Raw genomic sequence first — 15,000 nt, forward strand, 5'->3', positions numbered from 1 at the left:
CAAGTGGTAGTCTTCAACTCAATGTCTTTCCACTACAAGTGGTATAGTATCACAGTCATAATTCATCTGTTTCGTTTTCTTTGCAGAGACGAGCAAAACGTAATCCGAACTCTTTCTCTTTGTTTTGGGGGATACACAGAGCACACCCCTTCTACCCCCTTCTCCCCCTTGACAGATATTCCACTGATCGGTTCTGATTGAGTTTGCCTCATGGATTCCAGTCTATTTCTTTGTCCAGCTTCCTTTCCTCATTAAAGACGCTCCTCAAGTACGTGAAGCTGACCTTTGATGATGATATCCAGCTTTTCAGGAATACGCCCTCTTGCCATGACCTCTATCTTACGTATGGTAATCTTCAGTCCGTAGTGTTCGTAGCTGCTATTCAGGTAGTCTGTGTGTCTTTGCAGCCGTTCTTTGCTTTCGTTTATGATGTTATAGGTAGGATTCTTTGGTGACTTTGTCCATGGTCATAACGACGAACAGTAACGGTGATATTGCGCAGCCCTGTCTCATCCCGGGTATCACTTGGAACCAGTTGGAAAGTCCGCCTGGGATCTGTACCGGACCTTGGCTGTTGATGTGATCGCCCTGTTACCCGAGTCGAGAAGTTTGTCCTTTAAGGCCGTACAGTTCCAGCAACTTCCAGAGCTTCTTCCAGTCGAGCCTGTCAAAGGCCTTTTCTTGGTCCACTCCGTTTATTGTGTTCTACTCGATTCTGCGTTACCGTGTCATCTTATTTTTACCATGAGTGTCAGAGTTCTCGTTCCCCATGAAATGCTCTCTCTCTGTCTCTCTGTCTCTGTCTCTCTCTCTCTCTGTGTTCATGACGAATGACATAACAAGTCCCAGCTCTCAGAAATCTCAAATGCCAGTAGCAGTAATGCAAGAGCAAGAACAATAACAAGAACATCAACAAACACTCTCCGTGCCAGACAAAAAACAAACAAACTTGCAACAACAATGACAAAGAAAATTATTCACAACAGTCGCAGTAAGACAATAAGGAGAGAGGGAGAGAGAGAGAGAGTGCGGACGGGCGCGCGCATGTGTGTGTGTGTGTGTTGCGCGGCGCGGGCGCGCGCGCCTCTGTGTCTCTGTGTGCAATTCTTCGTTGTTTGTGTGTTTGTGTACTGTGTTTCCGTTACCACAGCAAGGCAAACCAGTACAGTGTCAGCACGATCTCTGATCTAGATGACATCCCAGAATGTAGGTCAACCCTCTTCCATTGCCATACTGTACAGCACACACACGCGCACGCGCGCGCGCACGCACGCACGTACGTACGCACGCATGCACACACAATCAATCAGCGCACGCACACACACACCCACACACACACATAAACACACACACACACACAGCACGGCAGGTCCCACGTTGCTCACGTGCCAAGTAGGAAGTCAGTTTCTGTTTGTTGTCAAGAGTGTCAGTGCAGGCACATAAAGTGGTAGGTACAGGGGCGGGATCCGTGACTGGTGAACGTGGAATGCCGCCCAGTGAAACTGCGCATCAGTTCTACGGGGCGCGGAAAGTAGGTCTCTTCGGTGCTATGAACAGGGACGACATTATCATTATTATTATTATTAATTATTATTATTATTATTTTCTTAGGATGCTTCGGTGATGACGGATTAAAGTGGAAAGAACGATCGGGGTTAGCCGCGATACAACGCGTTACCGTCCTTAGTTATCGTCCTTGTTCGATAGTTACCGTCCTTGTTTGATGTTTGACTGATAGTTACCGTCCTTGTTTGATGTTTGACTGATAGTTACCGTCCTTGTTTGATGTTTGACGGTTACCGTCCTTGTTTGGTAGTTACCGTCCTTGTTTGATGTTTGACTGATAGTTACCGTCCTTGTTTGATGTTCGATAGTTACCGTCCTTGTTTGATGTTTGACTGATAGTTACCGTCCTTGTTTGATATTCGATAGTTACCGTCCTTGTTTTGATGTTTGACAGTTACCGTCCTTGTTTGACAGTTACTGTCCTTGTTTGATATTCGATAGTTACCGTGCTTGTTGTTTGACAGTTACCGTCCTTCATTGATGTTTGATAGTTACCGTCCTTGTTTTACCGTCCTTGTTTTGATGTTTGACAGTTACCGTCCTTGTTTTGATGTTTGATAGTTACCGTCCTTGTTTTACCGTCCTTGTTTTGATGTTTGATAGTTACCGTCCTTGTTTGATGTTCGATAGTTACCGTACTTGTTTGATGTTTGACAGTTACCGTCCTTATTTGATGTTTCATAGTTACTGTCCTTGTTTTACCGTCCTTGTTTTGATGTTTGATAGTTACCGTCCTTGTTTGATGTTCGATAGTTACCGTACTTGTTTTGATGTTTGACAGTTACCGTCCTTATTTGATGTTTGATAGTTACTGTCCTTGTTTTACCGTCCTTGTTTTGATGTTTGATAGTTACCGTCCTTGTTTGATGTTCGATAGTTACCGTACTTGTTTTGATGTTTGATAGTTACCGTCCTTGTTTGATGTTCGATAGTTACCGTACTTGTTTTGATGTTTGACAGTTACCGTCCTTATTTGATGTTTGATAGTTACTGTCCTTGTTTGATGTTTGATAATCACCGTCCTTGTTTGATGTTCGATAGTTACCGTCCTTGTTTGATGTTTGATAGTTACCGTCCTTGTTTTACCGTCCTTGTTTTGATGTTTGACAGTTACCGTCCTTGTTTGACAGTTACCGTCCTTGTTTTGATGTTTGATAGTTACCGTCCTTGTTTGATGTTCGATGTTTGATAGTTACCGTCCTTGTTTGATGTTTGACTGATAGTTACCGCCCTTGTTTTACCATACTTGTTTTGATGTTCGATAGTTACCATACTTGTTTTGATGTTCGATAGTTACCGTCCTTGTTTGATGTTCGATGTTTGATAGTTACCGTCCTTGTTTGAAGTTTGATAGTTACCGTCCTTGTGTGATGTTCGATAGTTACCGTCCTTGTGTGATGTTGATAGTTACCGTCCTTGTTTGATGTTTGATAGATACCGTACTTGTTTGATGTTATCGTCACAGTCTGCCTCTCTGAAACTGTCATGCGCGCGCACACACGCACACGCACACACACAGACGCACACGCACACACACAAACGCACTCGCGCGCGCACGCACCTATGACACACACACACACACACACACACACACACACACACACACACACACACACACTGACGCACACACACACACACACACACACACACACACACAAACACACACATACACACAAACACACACACACACACACACACACACACACACACACACACACACACACACACACACACACGCCGCGCGCATCACAACTCAAAAGAACCGTAACTCCATGACAGCTGCGACGTTGAATTGATTACGTTAATAATGGACTTCTTTCCCTTTGCTTGCCAAAGTTGAAACGAGCACTGCAACACGAGTATGACAAACCAAACAAACAAACAAAAACAAAAAACCAAACAAACAAGACATATTCCCGTACTCCGGTGTTCCTGTCAGCCGCCTGTCTCTCTCTGTTCCTGTTTTCGAGTGTGCGTTTACGCGCAGGGCTGTGTGTGTGTGTGTGTGTGTGTGTGTGTGTGTGTGTTGTTGTTGTTGTTGTTGTTGTTGTTGTTGTTGCTTTTCTTGTTTTCTGCCCCCCCTCCACAGCCCGCCCCCTCCACTATTTAGACAGCTGTCGTGTGTGTGCATGATTCGAACCTGGGTTTGGAACTTCTGACTTCTTTTGGCAGTTGTTCTCTGGTCGAATGAGCCACTAATCTGATTAACGACGTTACTGCGAAAAACAAACAACTTATTAACAATGTGTACGACTCAGTTAATATTGTTACACACACACACACACACACACACACACACACACACACACACACACACACACACACAAATTGTTGCTTATCAACGGTGTGCACTTGTTGATATTGTTATAAATGATATGCAGTTTATCAAGGCGCATCTTTTCTTTTGCTAGTGTGTCAAGAATGTATAACCCGTTAGCAATGTCATGTACTCCGTTAATTGATACTGTTACGATAGGTATGAAACTTATAGTGTGCACTGTTTGAGCTAATCCTGTTAACAGAATTGTTTATGTCTGTCTGTCTGTCTGTATGTATGTACTTATGTATGTATGTCCATCGGTCCAGTTAGAACTTTAACAAAAATGTATGACTGATTGAACAATGTGTACTATTCAGTCTGATTAACAATATGTATTATGTGTATTGTTCAGTGTGATTAACAGTGTGTATTATGTGTATTATTCTGATCAACAATGTGTTTTATTCTGATTAACAATGTATATGTGTATTATTCTGATTAATTAACAATGTATATGTGTATTATTCTGATGAACAGTGTGTATTATTCTGATTAACAATATACGTGTGTATTATTCTGATTAACAATGTGAATTATTCTGTATCTTCTTCTTTCTTCTTATGCGTTCGTGGGCTGCAACTCCCACGTTCACTCGAATGTACACGAGTGGGTTTTTACGTGTATGACCGTTTTTACCCCGCCATGTAGGCAGCCGTACTCCGCTTTCGGGGGCGTGCATGCTGGGTATGTTCTTGTTTCCATAACCCACCAAACGCTGACATGGGTTACAGGTTCTTTAACGTGCGTATGTGATCTTTTTTCTTCCGTATGCACAAGAAAGGGGTTCAGGCACTGGCAGGTCTGCACATATGTTGACCTGGGAGATGGGAAAAATCTCCGCCCTTTACCCACCAGGCGCCGTCACCGAGATTCGAACCCGGGACCCTCAGATTAAAATTCCAAACGCTTTAACCATTCGGCTATTGCGCCCGTCTGAATTATTCTGTGTAAGTGGTGGTGTTGTGTCATTCTAACGTCTAACTTTTTGTTTTTTTTTTGTTTTTTTGTTTGTTTCCTGTTGTCCCTAACGCAACTTACCTGCACGCATGTGTGTGTGACTGACTTCCGGTCGCCATCTTGCCAGACTCTGATCTTGGGTCACGTGATGGCAGCGACTGGAACAGAGCACCGTAGACAGTGGTGAGTCTGCATCTCAGATGTACGAGCCTGTGCAGTGTTCCCTGTTACTGTTGCTGCAGCTGTTGTTGTTGTTGTTGATGTTGTTGTGGATCGTGTAGCTGATCTTGCTGTTCTTGTCCTTGTTGTTCTAACTCTTCTGGCTTTCGTTCTTTTCGTTCTTGTTGTTGTTCTTGTATTTTTTGTTTTTGTTTTGTTGTTGTTGTTCTTCTTCTTGTTCTACTTCTTTTCGTTCTTGTTGTTGTTCTTCTAGCTCTTCTTGTTCTCTTCTTCTAATTCTTGTTGTTGTTGTTGTTCTTCTTCTTCTTCATTTCGTTCTTGTTGTTGTTCTTCTAGTTCTCTTTAAAAAAAATTGTTTCTTCTTCTAATTCTTCTTGTTCTTTCTGTTGTTGTTGTTTTTGTTGTTGTTGTTGTTCTTCTTCTAATTTTTCTTGTTCTTTTGGTTGTTGTTGTTGTTCTTCTTCTTCTTGCCTACTTCCCTTCGTTCTTGTTGTTGTTGTTCTAGTTCTTCTTGTTCTCTAAAATTTGTGTGTGTGCTCAGTTGTTGTTCTTCTGATTCTTTTTGTTCTACTTCTTTTCGTTCTTGTTGTTCTTCTAATTCTTCTTGTTCTCTTTAAAAAAAAAATTGTTTATATCTTATTTATTGTTGTTGTTCTTCTAATTCTTCTTGTTCTTTCTGTTGTTGTTGTTGTTGCTGATCTGACTGTTCTTCTTCTAATTCTTCTTGTTCTAGTATTTCTTCGTTGTTGTTCTTGTTCTTCTAATTCTTCTTCTTTTAATTCTTTTATTGTTGTTCTGTTTATTCTTGGTGTTGTTGGAGGGGTACCTTTGGTATTGGGACATATCTGGAGGGGTACCTTTGGTATTGGGACATATCTGGAGGGTACCTTTGGTACTGGTACATATATATCTTTCTGGTTTCTGGGATATATCATTTGAGGAAAATAGCTGGTACTGTGATATATCTACTGCGACTTTCTTTACTGCTGCGTCTATCGGTAACTGGTCATGCTTTTTTGCGATACATATCGGTATTTGGACACATACCATGTGGTGCATGGCAGGAAAAGGACATTTCTGTCCAAATGTTTTTCGGCACTTGGACATCTTTTTGGAGGTGCAAATCGGTACTTGGACAATTCTGGTGTGGTGCAATTCTCAGTATTTGGATATATATATGTTTGTGTGTGTGTGTGTGTGTGTGTGTGTGTGTGTGTGTGTGTGTGTGTGTATTGTACTATATCTGTATCTGTCTATCCATCTAACTGTCTATCTATAGGTACTGTCATGCATTATTACGGAAACACACTGGAGGAACATAGTATTATTTGGTGCTGGGACATACCTGTTGAAAATATTTTGCGCAGGTTTGGTTCTAAATCCCATGGGAACTAACAAACAAACGAACAAACAATAATAATAATGATAATAATGATAAAATAATAATGATAAAAACCCACCCCACATCTTTTGCTTCGAATGGGGTAAACAGTTTCAAAAGCCAGTGTTGTCCAGCCTGTTTAATTTTCTCACCAGTTTTCACACTACATGTAAATAAATAGTCAAGAAAACAAACAAACAAACAAAATAAAAACCACGAAAAATACACCATCCCTTTTATTATTGTCGTGAGGAAATAGATGCGAAGCGCTCCGCTAACCATCTGATTACCCATACAATCTACTCCTACATCGCCGTTGGTTGCAGCAGCAGAAAGCATCGTGAATGTTGTTGTTGTTTTTTGTCGGGGGCAGGGGTGCTAGAGAGGGGGGGGGGGGGAGGGGAAGGTGAGTCACGTGCTGAAGTTACTTACGGGCCTTGCCTGTTCTAGCTCTGCACACAGCTAACGCCATGGCAACGCGGCACGGAAACAAACTTGACTCACGCACGAAAGGGGTTAATGCTGCACACGCTGCGAGCACATTATTGTGTGGTTGTTGCATTACCAAACGCGCTTCATGCACACATTCAAGCGCGCTCAGACACGCACACATACGCGCGCAAAAGAACAAAGCACGCACGCACGCACGCAAACACACACACAAAAACACACACACACCAGACATACACACGCAAACACACATACACGCACGCACGTAAACACACACAAAGACACACACCACACCGGCAAACACACAAACACACACACACACGCGTGCGAGCGCGCGCGCACTCACGCACATAAAACACACAACACACACCTACACACTATCTGTCTCTTTTCTATTGTCAAATCCGGCCCCCCCCCCACTTCCCCCCCTCTCTCTGTCTCTCTCTGTCTGTCTGTCTCTCTGTGTGAATTTCCATTCTTTACCTGTACAAAGCGTTTGAAAGGCCAAGTGCCTTCGTAACCGCAGGAACACTCTGTATATTGGCATAGGGACTTTCATGTTTGTTTTTGTGTGTGTGGTGGGTTTTTTTTTTTTTTTTTTTTTTTTCCCCCTCCTGCTAGGAATCAACATCATGATGTCTTCAGGCTTCAGTTTGTGTTAGACCCCCTCCCCCCTCGCCCTCCCCCCCACCCCTGTGAATCTGTCTCTTTCTTTCTGACTCTCCACTCTCTCACTCTTCTTCCCCCTCCCGCCCCCCTACACACACACACCAATCGTTCTCTCTCTGCCTCCGTGAGAAAGGGTGAGAGAGGAGATGTGTGTGTGTGTGTGTGTGTGTGTGTGTGTGTAGGGGGGAGGAGGGTAGGGTGGGGGGGTTGGAGAGAGAGAGAATGTGTGTGTCGGTGAAAGACAGAGAGAGAGAGAGAGAGAGAGAGAGAGAGAGAGGAAAATGTGTGTGTCCGTGAAAGACAGGAGAGAGAGAGAGAGAGAGAGAGAGAGAGAGAGAGAGAGAGAATGTGTGTGTCGGTGAGAGAGAGAGAGATGTGTGTCGGTGAGAGAGAGAGAGAGAGAGAGAGAGTGTGTGTGTGTGTCGGTGAAAGACAGAGAGAGAGAGAGAGAGAAGAGAATGTGTGTGTCGGTGAAAGACAGAGAGAGGGAGAGAGAGAGAGAGAATGTGTGTGTCGGTGAGAGAGAGAGAGATGTGTGTCGGTGAGAGAGAGAGAGAGAGAGAGAGAGAGAGAGTGTGTGTGTGTCGGTGAAAGACAGAGAGAGAGAGAGAGAGAGAAGAAAATGTGTGTGTCGGTGAAAGACAGAGAGAGAGAGAGGGAGAGAGAGAGAGAAGAAAATGTGTGTGTCGGTGAAAGAGAGAGTGAGACAGAGATACAGAGAGAGAGAGAGAGAGATGTGTGTCGATGAAAGAGAAAGACAGAGAGAGATGTGTGTCGATGAAAGAGAAAGACAGAGAGAGATGTGTGTCGGTGAAAGAGAGAGAGAGAGAGAGAATGTGTGTGTTGGTGAGAGAGAGAGAGAGAGAGAGAGAGAGAGAGAGATGTTTGTCGGTGAGAGAGAGAGGGAGAGAGAGAGAGAATGTGTGTGTCGGTGAGAGAGAGAGAGAGAGAGAGAGAGAGATGTGTGTGTGTCGGTGAGAGAGAGATGTGTGTGTGTCGGTGAGAAAGAGAGAGAGAGAGAGAGAGAGAGAGAGAATGTGTGTGTGTGTCGGTGAGAGAGAGAGAGAGAGAGATGTGTGTTGGTGAAAGGGAGAGAGAGAGAGAGAGAGAGAGAGAATGTGTGTGTCGGTGAGAGAGAGAGAGAGAGAGAGAGAGAGAGAGAGAGATGTGTGTGTTGGTGAAAGGGAGAGAGAGAGAGAGATGTGTGTGTCGGTGAGAGAGAGAGATGTGTGTGTCGGTGAGAGAGAGAGAGATGTGTGTGTAGGTGAGTGTGTGTGTCAGAGAGAGAGAGAGAGAGAGAGAGAGAGAGAATGTGTGTGTCGGTGAAAGACACACAGAGAGAGAGACAGATGTGTGTGTCGGTGAAGAGAGAGAGGAAGAGAGAGATGTGTGTGTGTCGGAGAGAGAGAGAGAGAGACGCAAAGGTGAGAAAACAGTGTGTGTTAATATGCTCGTGCGCCCGGTTCCGAGGAGCATACCTGCCAGTTGATTGTCTGCCTGTAACTGTATCTATCTGCTGTATGCAACAGAGGATGGGGGTAGGGCAGTGGGGGGTGGGGGGGGGGGGGTAGAGCATGAGACCGTGCAAAGAGCGGAACGTGGGGGGCGGGGGGGGCGGGGGGGTGGAGGGGAAGGTGGTGGTGGTGTGGGGGGGTGGGGGTGGGGGGGGGGGAGGCTGGGGAAGGAAGTAAGCAGGGAAGACGCCGAGAGACAGGGGGGTGGTGGGGGTGGTAACGTAACAGACGGGAGGAGTAGTGCCGCAACCAAAGGCAGCTGAACGGAATGTGTGCATGCACACGCACACGCTGCCCTGCGCATGAATGCGTGTGCACATGCAAAGGAAATCACCGAGTCAGTCAGTCAGTCACGTCGGGCCGTGCGCACACGCGCGCGCGCGCTTGCGGTGCGTGCGTGTGTGCGTGTGCGTTGTTTACAGTTTTCCTGCTTTAGCAGATTAAAAAAAAAAAAAGAAGAAAAAAAGTTGATTCCAGAAAGACTGAAAAAGTCGGCTATGAGGGCGGAGTAAGAGGCCGGGAGGTGTGTGTGTGTGTGTGTGTGTGTGTGTGTGTGCGCGTGCGTGCAGGGAGGGGTGAATGTTGATGTTCAGTTTGTGATTTAGTCGTTCTCTCAACGTGACGTGCGTGGGGTGTGTGTGTGGAAACGAAAATCTGTTCTTCGTCTCTCTTCTCTCAGTCTCTTTCACACACACTGCTCCGCAATACATAGTTTTGTCTGCCACGAAAGAGGATACAGTGCGTTTTTTCGTCTCGTCAGTGTTGTTCTGCGGTGTATCAATTGATCTTGGAAGTGGTGTGTTGTGTGGTGGGTTTTCGCTTTTTTTCCTCCCCGGAGTTATGTATCTTTGTTTATCTTTATGAATTTAAATATATACGTTTTTTTCTCTCATTAGGAGTGGAGTGGGGTTCGTAAGATTTTGCAAATAGGTGTTCAAGTCTATAGTAGTTCGTATGTTTTAAAGTCTAGTTGTTTTTTTTTTTTTTTTTTTTCCTTCTTCATTTTATGTAAGTAGTAAGTATTCGAATCTTGCATTATCTTTTCTTCCTGCATTTCTTCGGGTAGTTATCTAACCCGGTAACTGTAAGTCAGTTTGGCATTGCACAAAATGTCTGACTCAGATGATTTAAGTGTTCGCGCGACAAATGCGACCACGGTTTTTGACAAACAAGGGTCTAGCTTCCAAAGATGCGAACGATAACAACCCACCGTCTGTACTCAGAACCTGCTCAGAGAAGAGACGTGACATCGTGGGGCGTGGATAGACAGAAGAACATTGATGACTCATGCCTGCTTCACCGGCAAAGAAAGAAAAATAGCACACACAAAAAAATCAAACTACAGCTGACAACAGAAGTTAGTTTTATAACGCCGCGGGCTGTTTGCTGTTTTAAGACTTGAAGCGACAAGGAGAGAAACTCGGGTTGTTCACTGATGTAAATGCTCCGTTCAGCACCCTGTTTTAGAGGCCGACCTGAATTTACACTCGTTGAAATACAGACGCTGGAGGGAAGATATGATACAAGTTTTCAACATCATAAACTAAATTGATGACATTGACCCTAACACCTTTTTCACAACTAACAAATCTGATATAACCAGGAGTTCAAATACAAATTTTTATACACAATTTTGTAGGACAAATGTTCGCAAATCATCCTTCAGCACCAGAGCTGTTAAAGGATGGAATGCACTATTAAATGTAACAAAATCAGCTAACAGTATAGCCCACTTCAAAAATCTTCTGGATAACGACCCTAGATCGTTAGCTCAGAAATATGATTTTGGCAATTTATTGATAGTCAAATTAGCATGCAAATACAAACCCCAAAATACATATTTCAAGAAGAGACGTGGAAAAGCCGTGAGGCTTATTATAGTCCCAACTTCTGTAGCTGTATCTATGATGTAACGTCATAATGTCAGAGTTACGCACGTACGTAATGCGTCACACCGCTGAATTCATTTTCGCGTCACACTGTAGGCTGCCCAGACGGAAACAGCCGATCGACTGCTGTGCAGGAACGGCTGGGATGTGGGGTTTTGTTTACGTTCTGTACGTTTTTCGCGCGTTTCCATAATGTGTGTTGCAGCAAGATTGAATGGTTTCTGTGGAGATTTGCGTGTTTAAAAACCCCCCACCAAAAACACACACTGTGTTTTGCAAGATTTAATGGTTTCTACTGAGGCAGATGTGCGTGTTTCCCGCGCAGTGTGTGTTTCAAGATTCAGAGCCGCCGGTTTCTGAACAGACTTGCATGTTTCCATAATGTGATTGCAAGAATTAATGGTTTCTGGGCAGACTTGCGTGTTTCCATAATGTGATTGCAAGAATTAATGGTTTCTGGGCAGACTTGCGTGTTTCCATAACGTGGTTGCAAGAATTAATGATTTCTGGACAGACTTGCGTGTTTCCATAATGTGGTTGCAAGAATTAATGATTTCTGGACAGACTTGCGTGTTTCCATAACGTGGTTGCAAGAATTAATGATTTCTGGACAGACTGATTAAAATTTTTTCATTGTTCTGGATCAGTAAACAGCATCAGCCACAGACCTTTGAATGTATTCGTTTTTATCGGGTCTTATAGGCAGCTCCTTTGGAAATTAAATCTTGTCGGCGTATATCGAGCTGAAACTCACACTCACATACGAAGGAAGCATATATATCGCATTCGCAAAATTTGAACCATTGTTTAGGCAACTGTTTTTTGGTTTTGTTGTTGTTGTTGTTTTTTTTCCAGTTTATTCGGAAAGTTAAGTTTCAGTGGGACGTATGCCTGTCTGGAATTGCAAAATTTTACAGCAGATTAAAAAAAATGAAGATGAAATAAAAACTTAAAGGAGAATCTCTCATGTTTTTTTTATGAAGAGGGGAAAAAAAATTTACTACCCAACATGTTTTGAACATCCAAACGATTACATTGGGCTTATTTTTAATACATATTTTTTTAAAATAGGGTATTCGATGTGCTTGTGCGTGTAAGTCCTATTTGTTGTTTTTGTGCAGTGTGTAACGTACATCTGGAGAGAGAAGAAATATTTATTAAGAAATATTTATTAATCGATATTTGTGCATTTTCTTTAGTCAGTAACCGTGGTATGATGCACATTGGCGTGTGTTCTGGTGTCCCGTAAAACTTTTTTTTCTGACTTCAGGTTTGCGTTAGGAATACGTAAAACTTACAAATCTTACTACTGTAAAAATAAGAATCACTTCCACAACCCCAACAGAGCCTCAGAGACAGGGAAAGTCATAAACCTATTTATAGAATTACTGCCATCCACATTGGAGTGGTGGGGCTCTTCAATGCAGTGAAAACCAACACACGTTTTACACTCGACTTACTGGTGTTTAATGATGCGTCAGACAATAACTTAAGAAGTACGCGTAGATGTGCCAAACCTCTTTATATCTTTTTTTTTCTTTCTTTAATTTATTTTTTTTTTTTATTATGATTATAATCACCATCGTCATTTCATCATCGTTCTGATGATGATGATGATTGTTATTAGCCTTTTATATTAGAAACAGAAACACGATAATCACTATTCATTATCATCATTACTAATGTTGCAATTATTATTATTATTATTATTAGTGAAGACGTTGGAATGTCTGCACTTTGTTTTTTCCCTTTTTTCCCTCGGCAGACAAATAGTTTACAGCTGAAGTTTTCAACAACGTCCGCAAACTGGAAGGTCGGACAGTTTTGTTTGGCATGCAGAGAAAAACCGAATTATTGGCTTTATGGCTCAAAACAGAGGAACTAATGAACAGTTTAACTGGCTGCAGACAAGGCACTTGAGTCCGTGAACAACACAAAACAGGAAATAGCAAGCAAACTGCAGATACAGAGGCGAAGTTTCGTAAACACTGAGGGCCTGTAATACCTCTGATAAACAGGAAACAGTTAACAGATTAACTGCAGACCGATAGCCGAAGTTTCGTAAACAATTTTTTCTTCTTCTTCTTCTTCATATTTTTGAGGAGGATATTTTCGGTACAGTGAAACTTTCTGTTAATTTATTCTGTTTTATTAATTTATTTCTTTTTGGGGGGCTAGGGAGGGTTGCAAGATTTTAGAACAGCGGAGTGGCTGGCGAGTTTATTTTATTTTACGTTATTTTATTTTATCTTATTTTTTTCAACCCTTTTTTTTTTTTTTTTTTTTTTTTTACACTCCCAAAGTGTTTACTGCTCTGCAGTAATAACGTTACCAGGAAAATGATGACGCTTTTCGACAAGAGTGGCTCACAAGAGGATCCCACAAAAGCAGACGATAAAGGGGACGAAGGGGAACAACTGGATCTGTTGTCTGTCTGGTAAATAGCGTTTTTTTGTTGTTTGTTTTTGGTTTTAATTTGCTTCTTTTCTGAAGAAAATGCGTATAATTTATTTATCAATTCTTTTGATTCATTTATCTTCATACCCAGTATTATCTTATTTATTCATCGGTATTTTCAGTCTGTGTGTTATATTTTATTTTTGTTTCATTTCAGTTGTGTGTACTTTATTGAGGGGAAACAACTTATCGTTTTGTCTGTCTGGTGCGGAGCGCTTCTCAGTGTTATCGTTTATCTTGTTTTTATTTTATCTGTGATTTGAATTTTTGTTTAAATTACCTCTGCCTCCTTTGCAAGTGGCATGCTTGTTTATATTCACTTCAGCAGTGTTTGCTGTGGTGGGTAAACATAATGTATTTCTGTGTTGCACAGAGCTGACTGTTGATTACGAACTCGTGGGGGAAAATATTCACGTTGGCAACTGAAGATATATTTTTTAGTGTGAGAAAGACGCTTTTGTTTTTTGTTTTGTTTTGTTTTGTTCGTTAATAATATGAGATTCGCACTTTATGTATGTTCATTTTGTTTGTTTCAGTTTTGTTGTTGTTGTTGTTGTTAAGTTTGGTCTTTTATTCTCTCTCTCTCTCTCTCAATCTTTCTCTCTCCCCATATCTCTCTCTCAATCTCCCTCTCTGTCTCTATCTCTCAGTCTCTGTCTGTCTCTGTCTCTCTCTCAATCTCTCTCTCTCTCCCTCCCCCCCCCTCTCTCTCTTATTTCTGGGGTATGATTTGATATCTGTTGTTAATGTCTAATGTTTAGTTTCAAAGTTTCACACACACACACACCTACACCCCCACACACACACACACACACACACACACACACACACACACACACACCTACACACACACACACACACACACACACACACACACACACACACACACACACACACACACACACACACACCTACACACACACCTACACACACACACACACACACACACAAATACACACACACACACACACACACACACACACACACACACACACACACACACACACACACACACTGCCATCAGTTGTTCTCCCCGCTTCCCATCTGGTTGTTCCATCTCAGCTCCTCGCTTTTGCAGGCACTTGTCTGGCTGTCGTACAGTATCTCTCCCCGCATTCCCCTCCCCCCCCCCCCCCCCCCCCACCCGCCGACCCCCCCATATACACCTCTATCTGTATGTCTGTCTGTGTCTGTCTGTTTGTCTCTGTGTCTGTCTGTCTATCTGTGTCTGCCAGTGTACGTCTGCCTGTATGTTTGTCTGTTTGTCTTTTCATTCTGTCTGTCTGTATCTATCTGCCTGTCTGTCTGTCTGTCTGTCTGTCTCTTCTTTCTCTCTGTCCGTGTCTGTTTGTCTCTGTGTCTGTCTGTCTGTTTGTTTGTCTTGTCTGTCTGTCTGTGTCTGTCTGTCTGTCTGTCTTTTTCTTGTGTCTGTCCGTCTCTTCTGTCTGTCTTCTGTCTGTCTCTCTGCATGTCTATCTGTCTCTCTGTCTGTCTGTCTCTGTCTGCTTGTCTATCTGTCTGTCTGTCTGCCTGTCTGTCTGTGTCTGTCTGTCTGTCTGTCTTCTGTCTGTCTTCTGTCTGTCTGTCTCTCTGCATGTCTGTCTGTCTCTCTGTCTG

The 15,000-nt window shown here is 42.9% G+C and overlaps 1 protein-coding gene across 13 annotated transcripts in view; it reads left to right on the forward strand.

The window, feature by feature from the left end:
- Positions 1-15,000, forward strand: part of LOC143288603 (E3 ubiquitin-protein ligase TRIM56-like) — an 84,167-nt gene that overhangs the window by 10,928 nt on the left and 58,239 nt on the right. For 2 of the 13 annotated variants that reach the window (XM_076597251.1, XM_076597256.1), the window contains exon 3: positions 4,971-5,026. The exons of 3 other annotated variants lie outside the window; for them this stretch is intronic. In XM_076597251.1, the coding sequence (XP_076453366.1) occupies positions 4,992-5,026 (35 nt within the window). In that variant the 5' untranslated portion in view covers positions 4,971-4,991. Of the gene's footprint in view, positions 1-1,471; positions 1,532-4,970; positions 5,027-9,422; positions 9,561-9,603; positions 9,846-10,082; positions 11,095-13,229; positions 13,364-15,000 lie in introns of those variants that run through there. 8 more of the 13 variants (XM_076597244.1, XM_076597247.1, XM_076597248.1 and 5 more) reach the window with 8 other exon arrangements.

This window comes from Babylonia areolata, chromosome 12, assembly GCF_041734735.1.
Source record: "Babylonia areolata isolate BAREFJ2019XMU chromosome 12, ASM4173473v1, whole genome shotgun sequence".
Classification (NCBI taxonomy): Eukaryota; Metazoa; Mollusca; class Gastropoda; order Neogastropoda; family Buccinidae; genus Babylonia; species Babylonia areolata.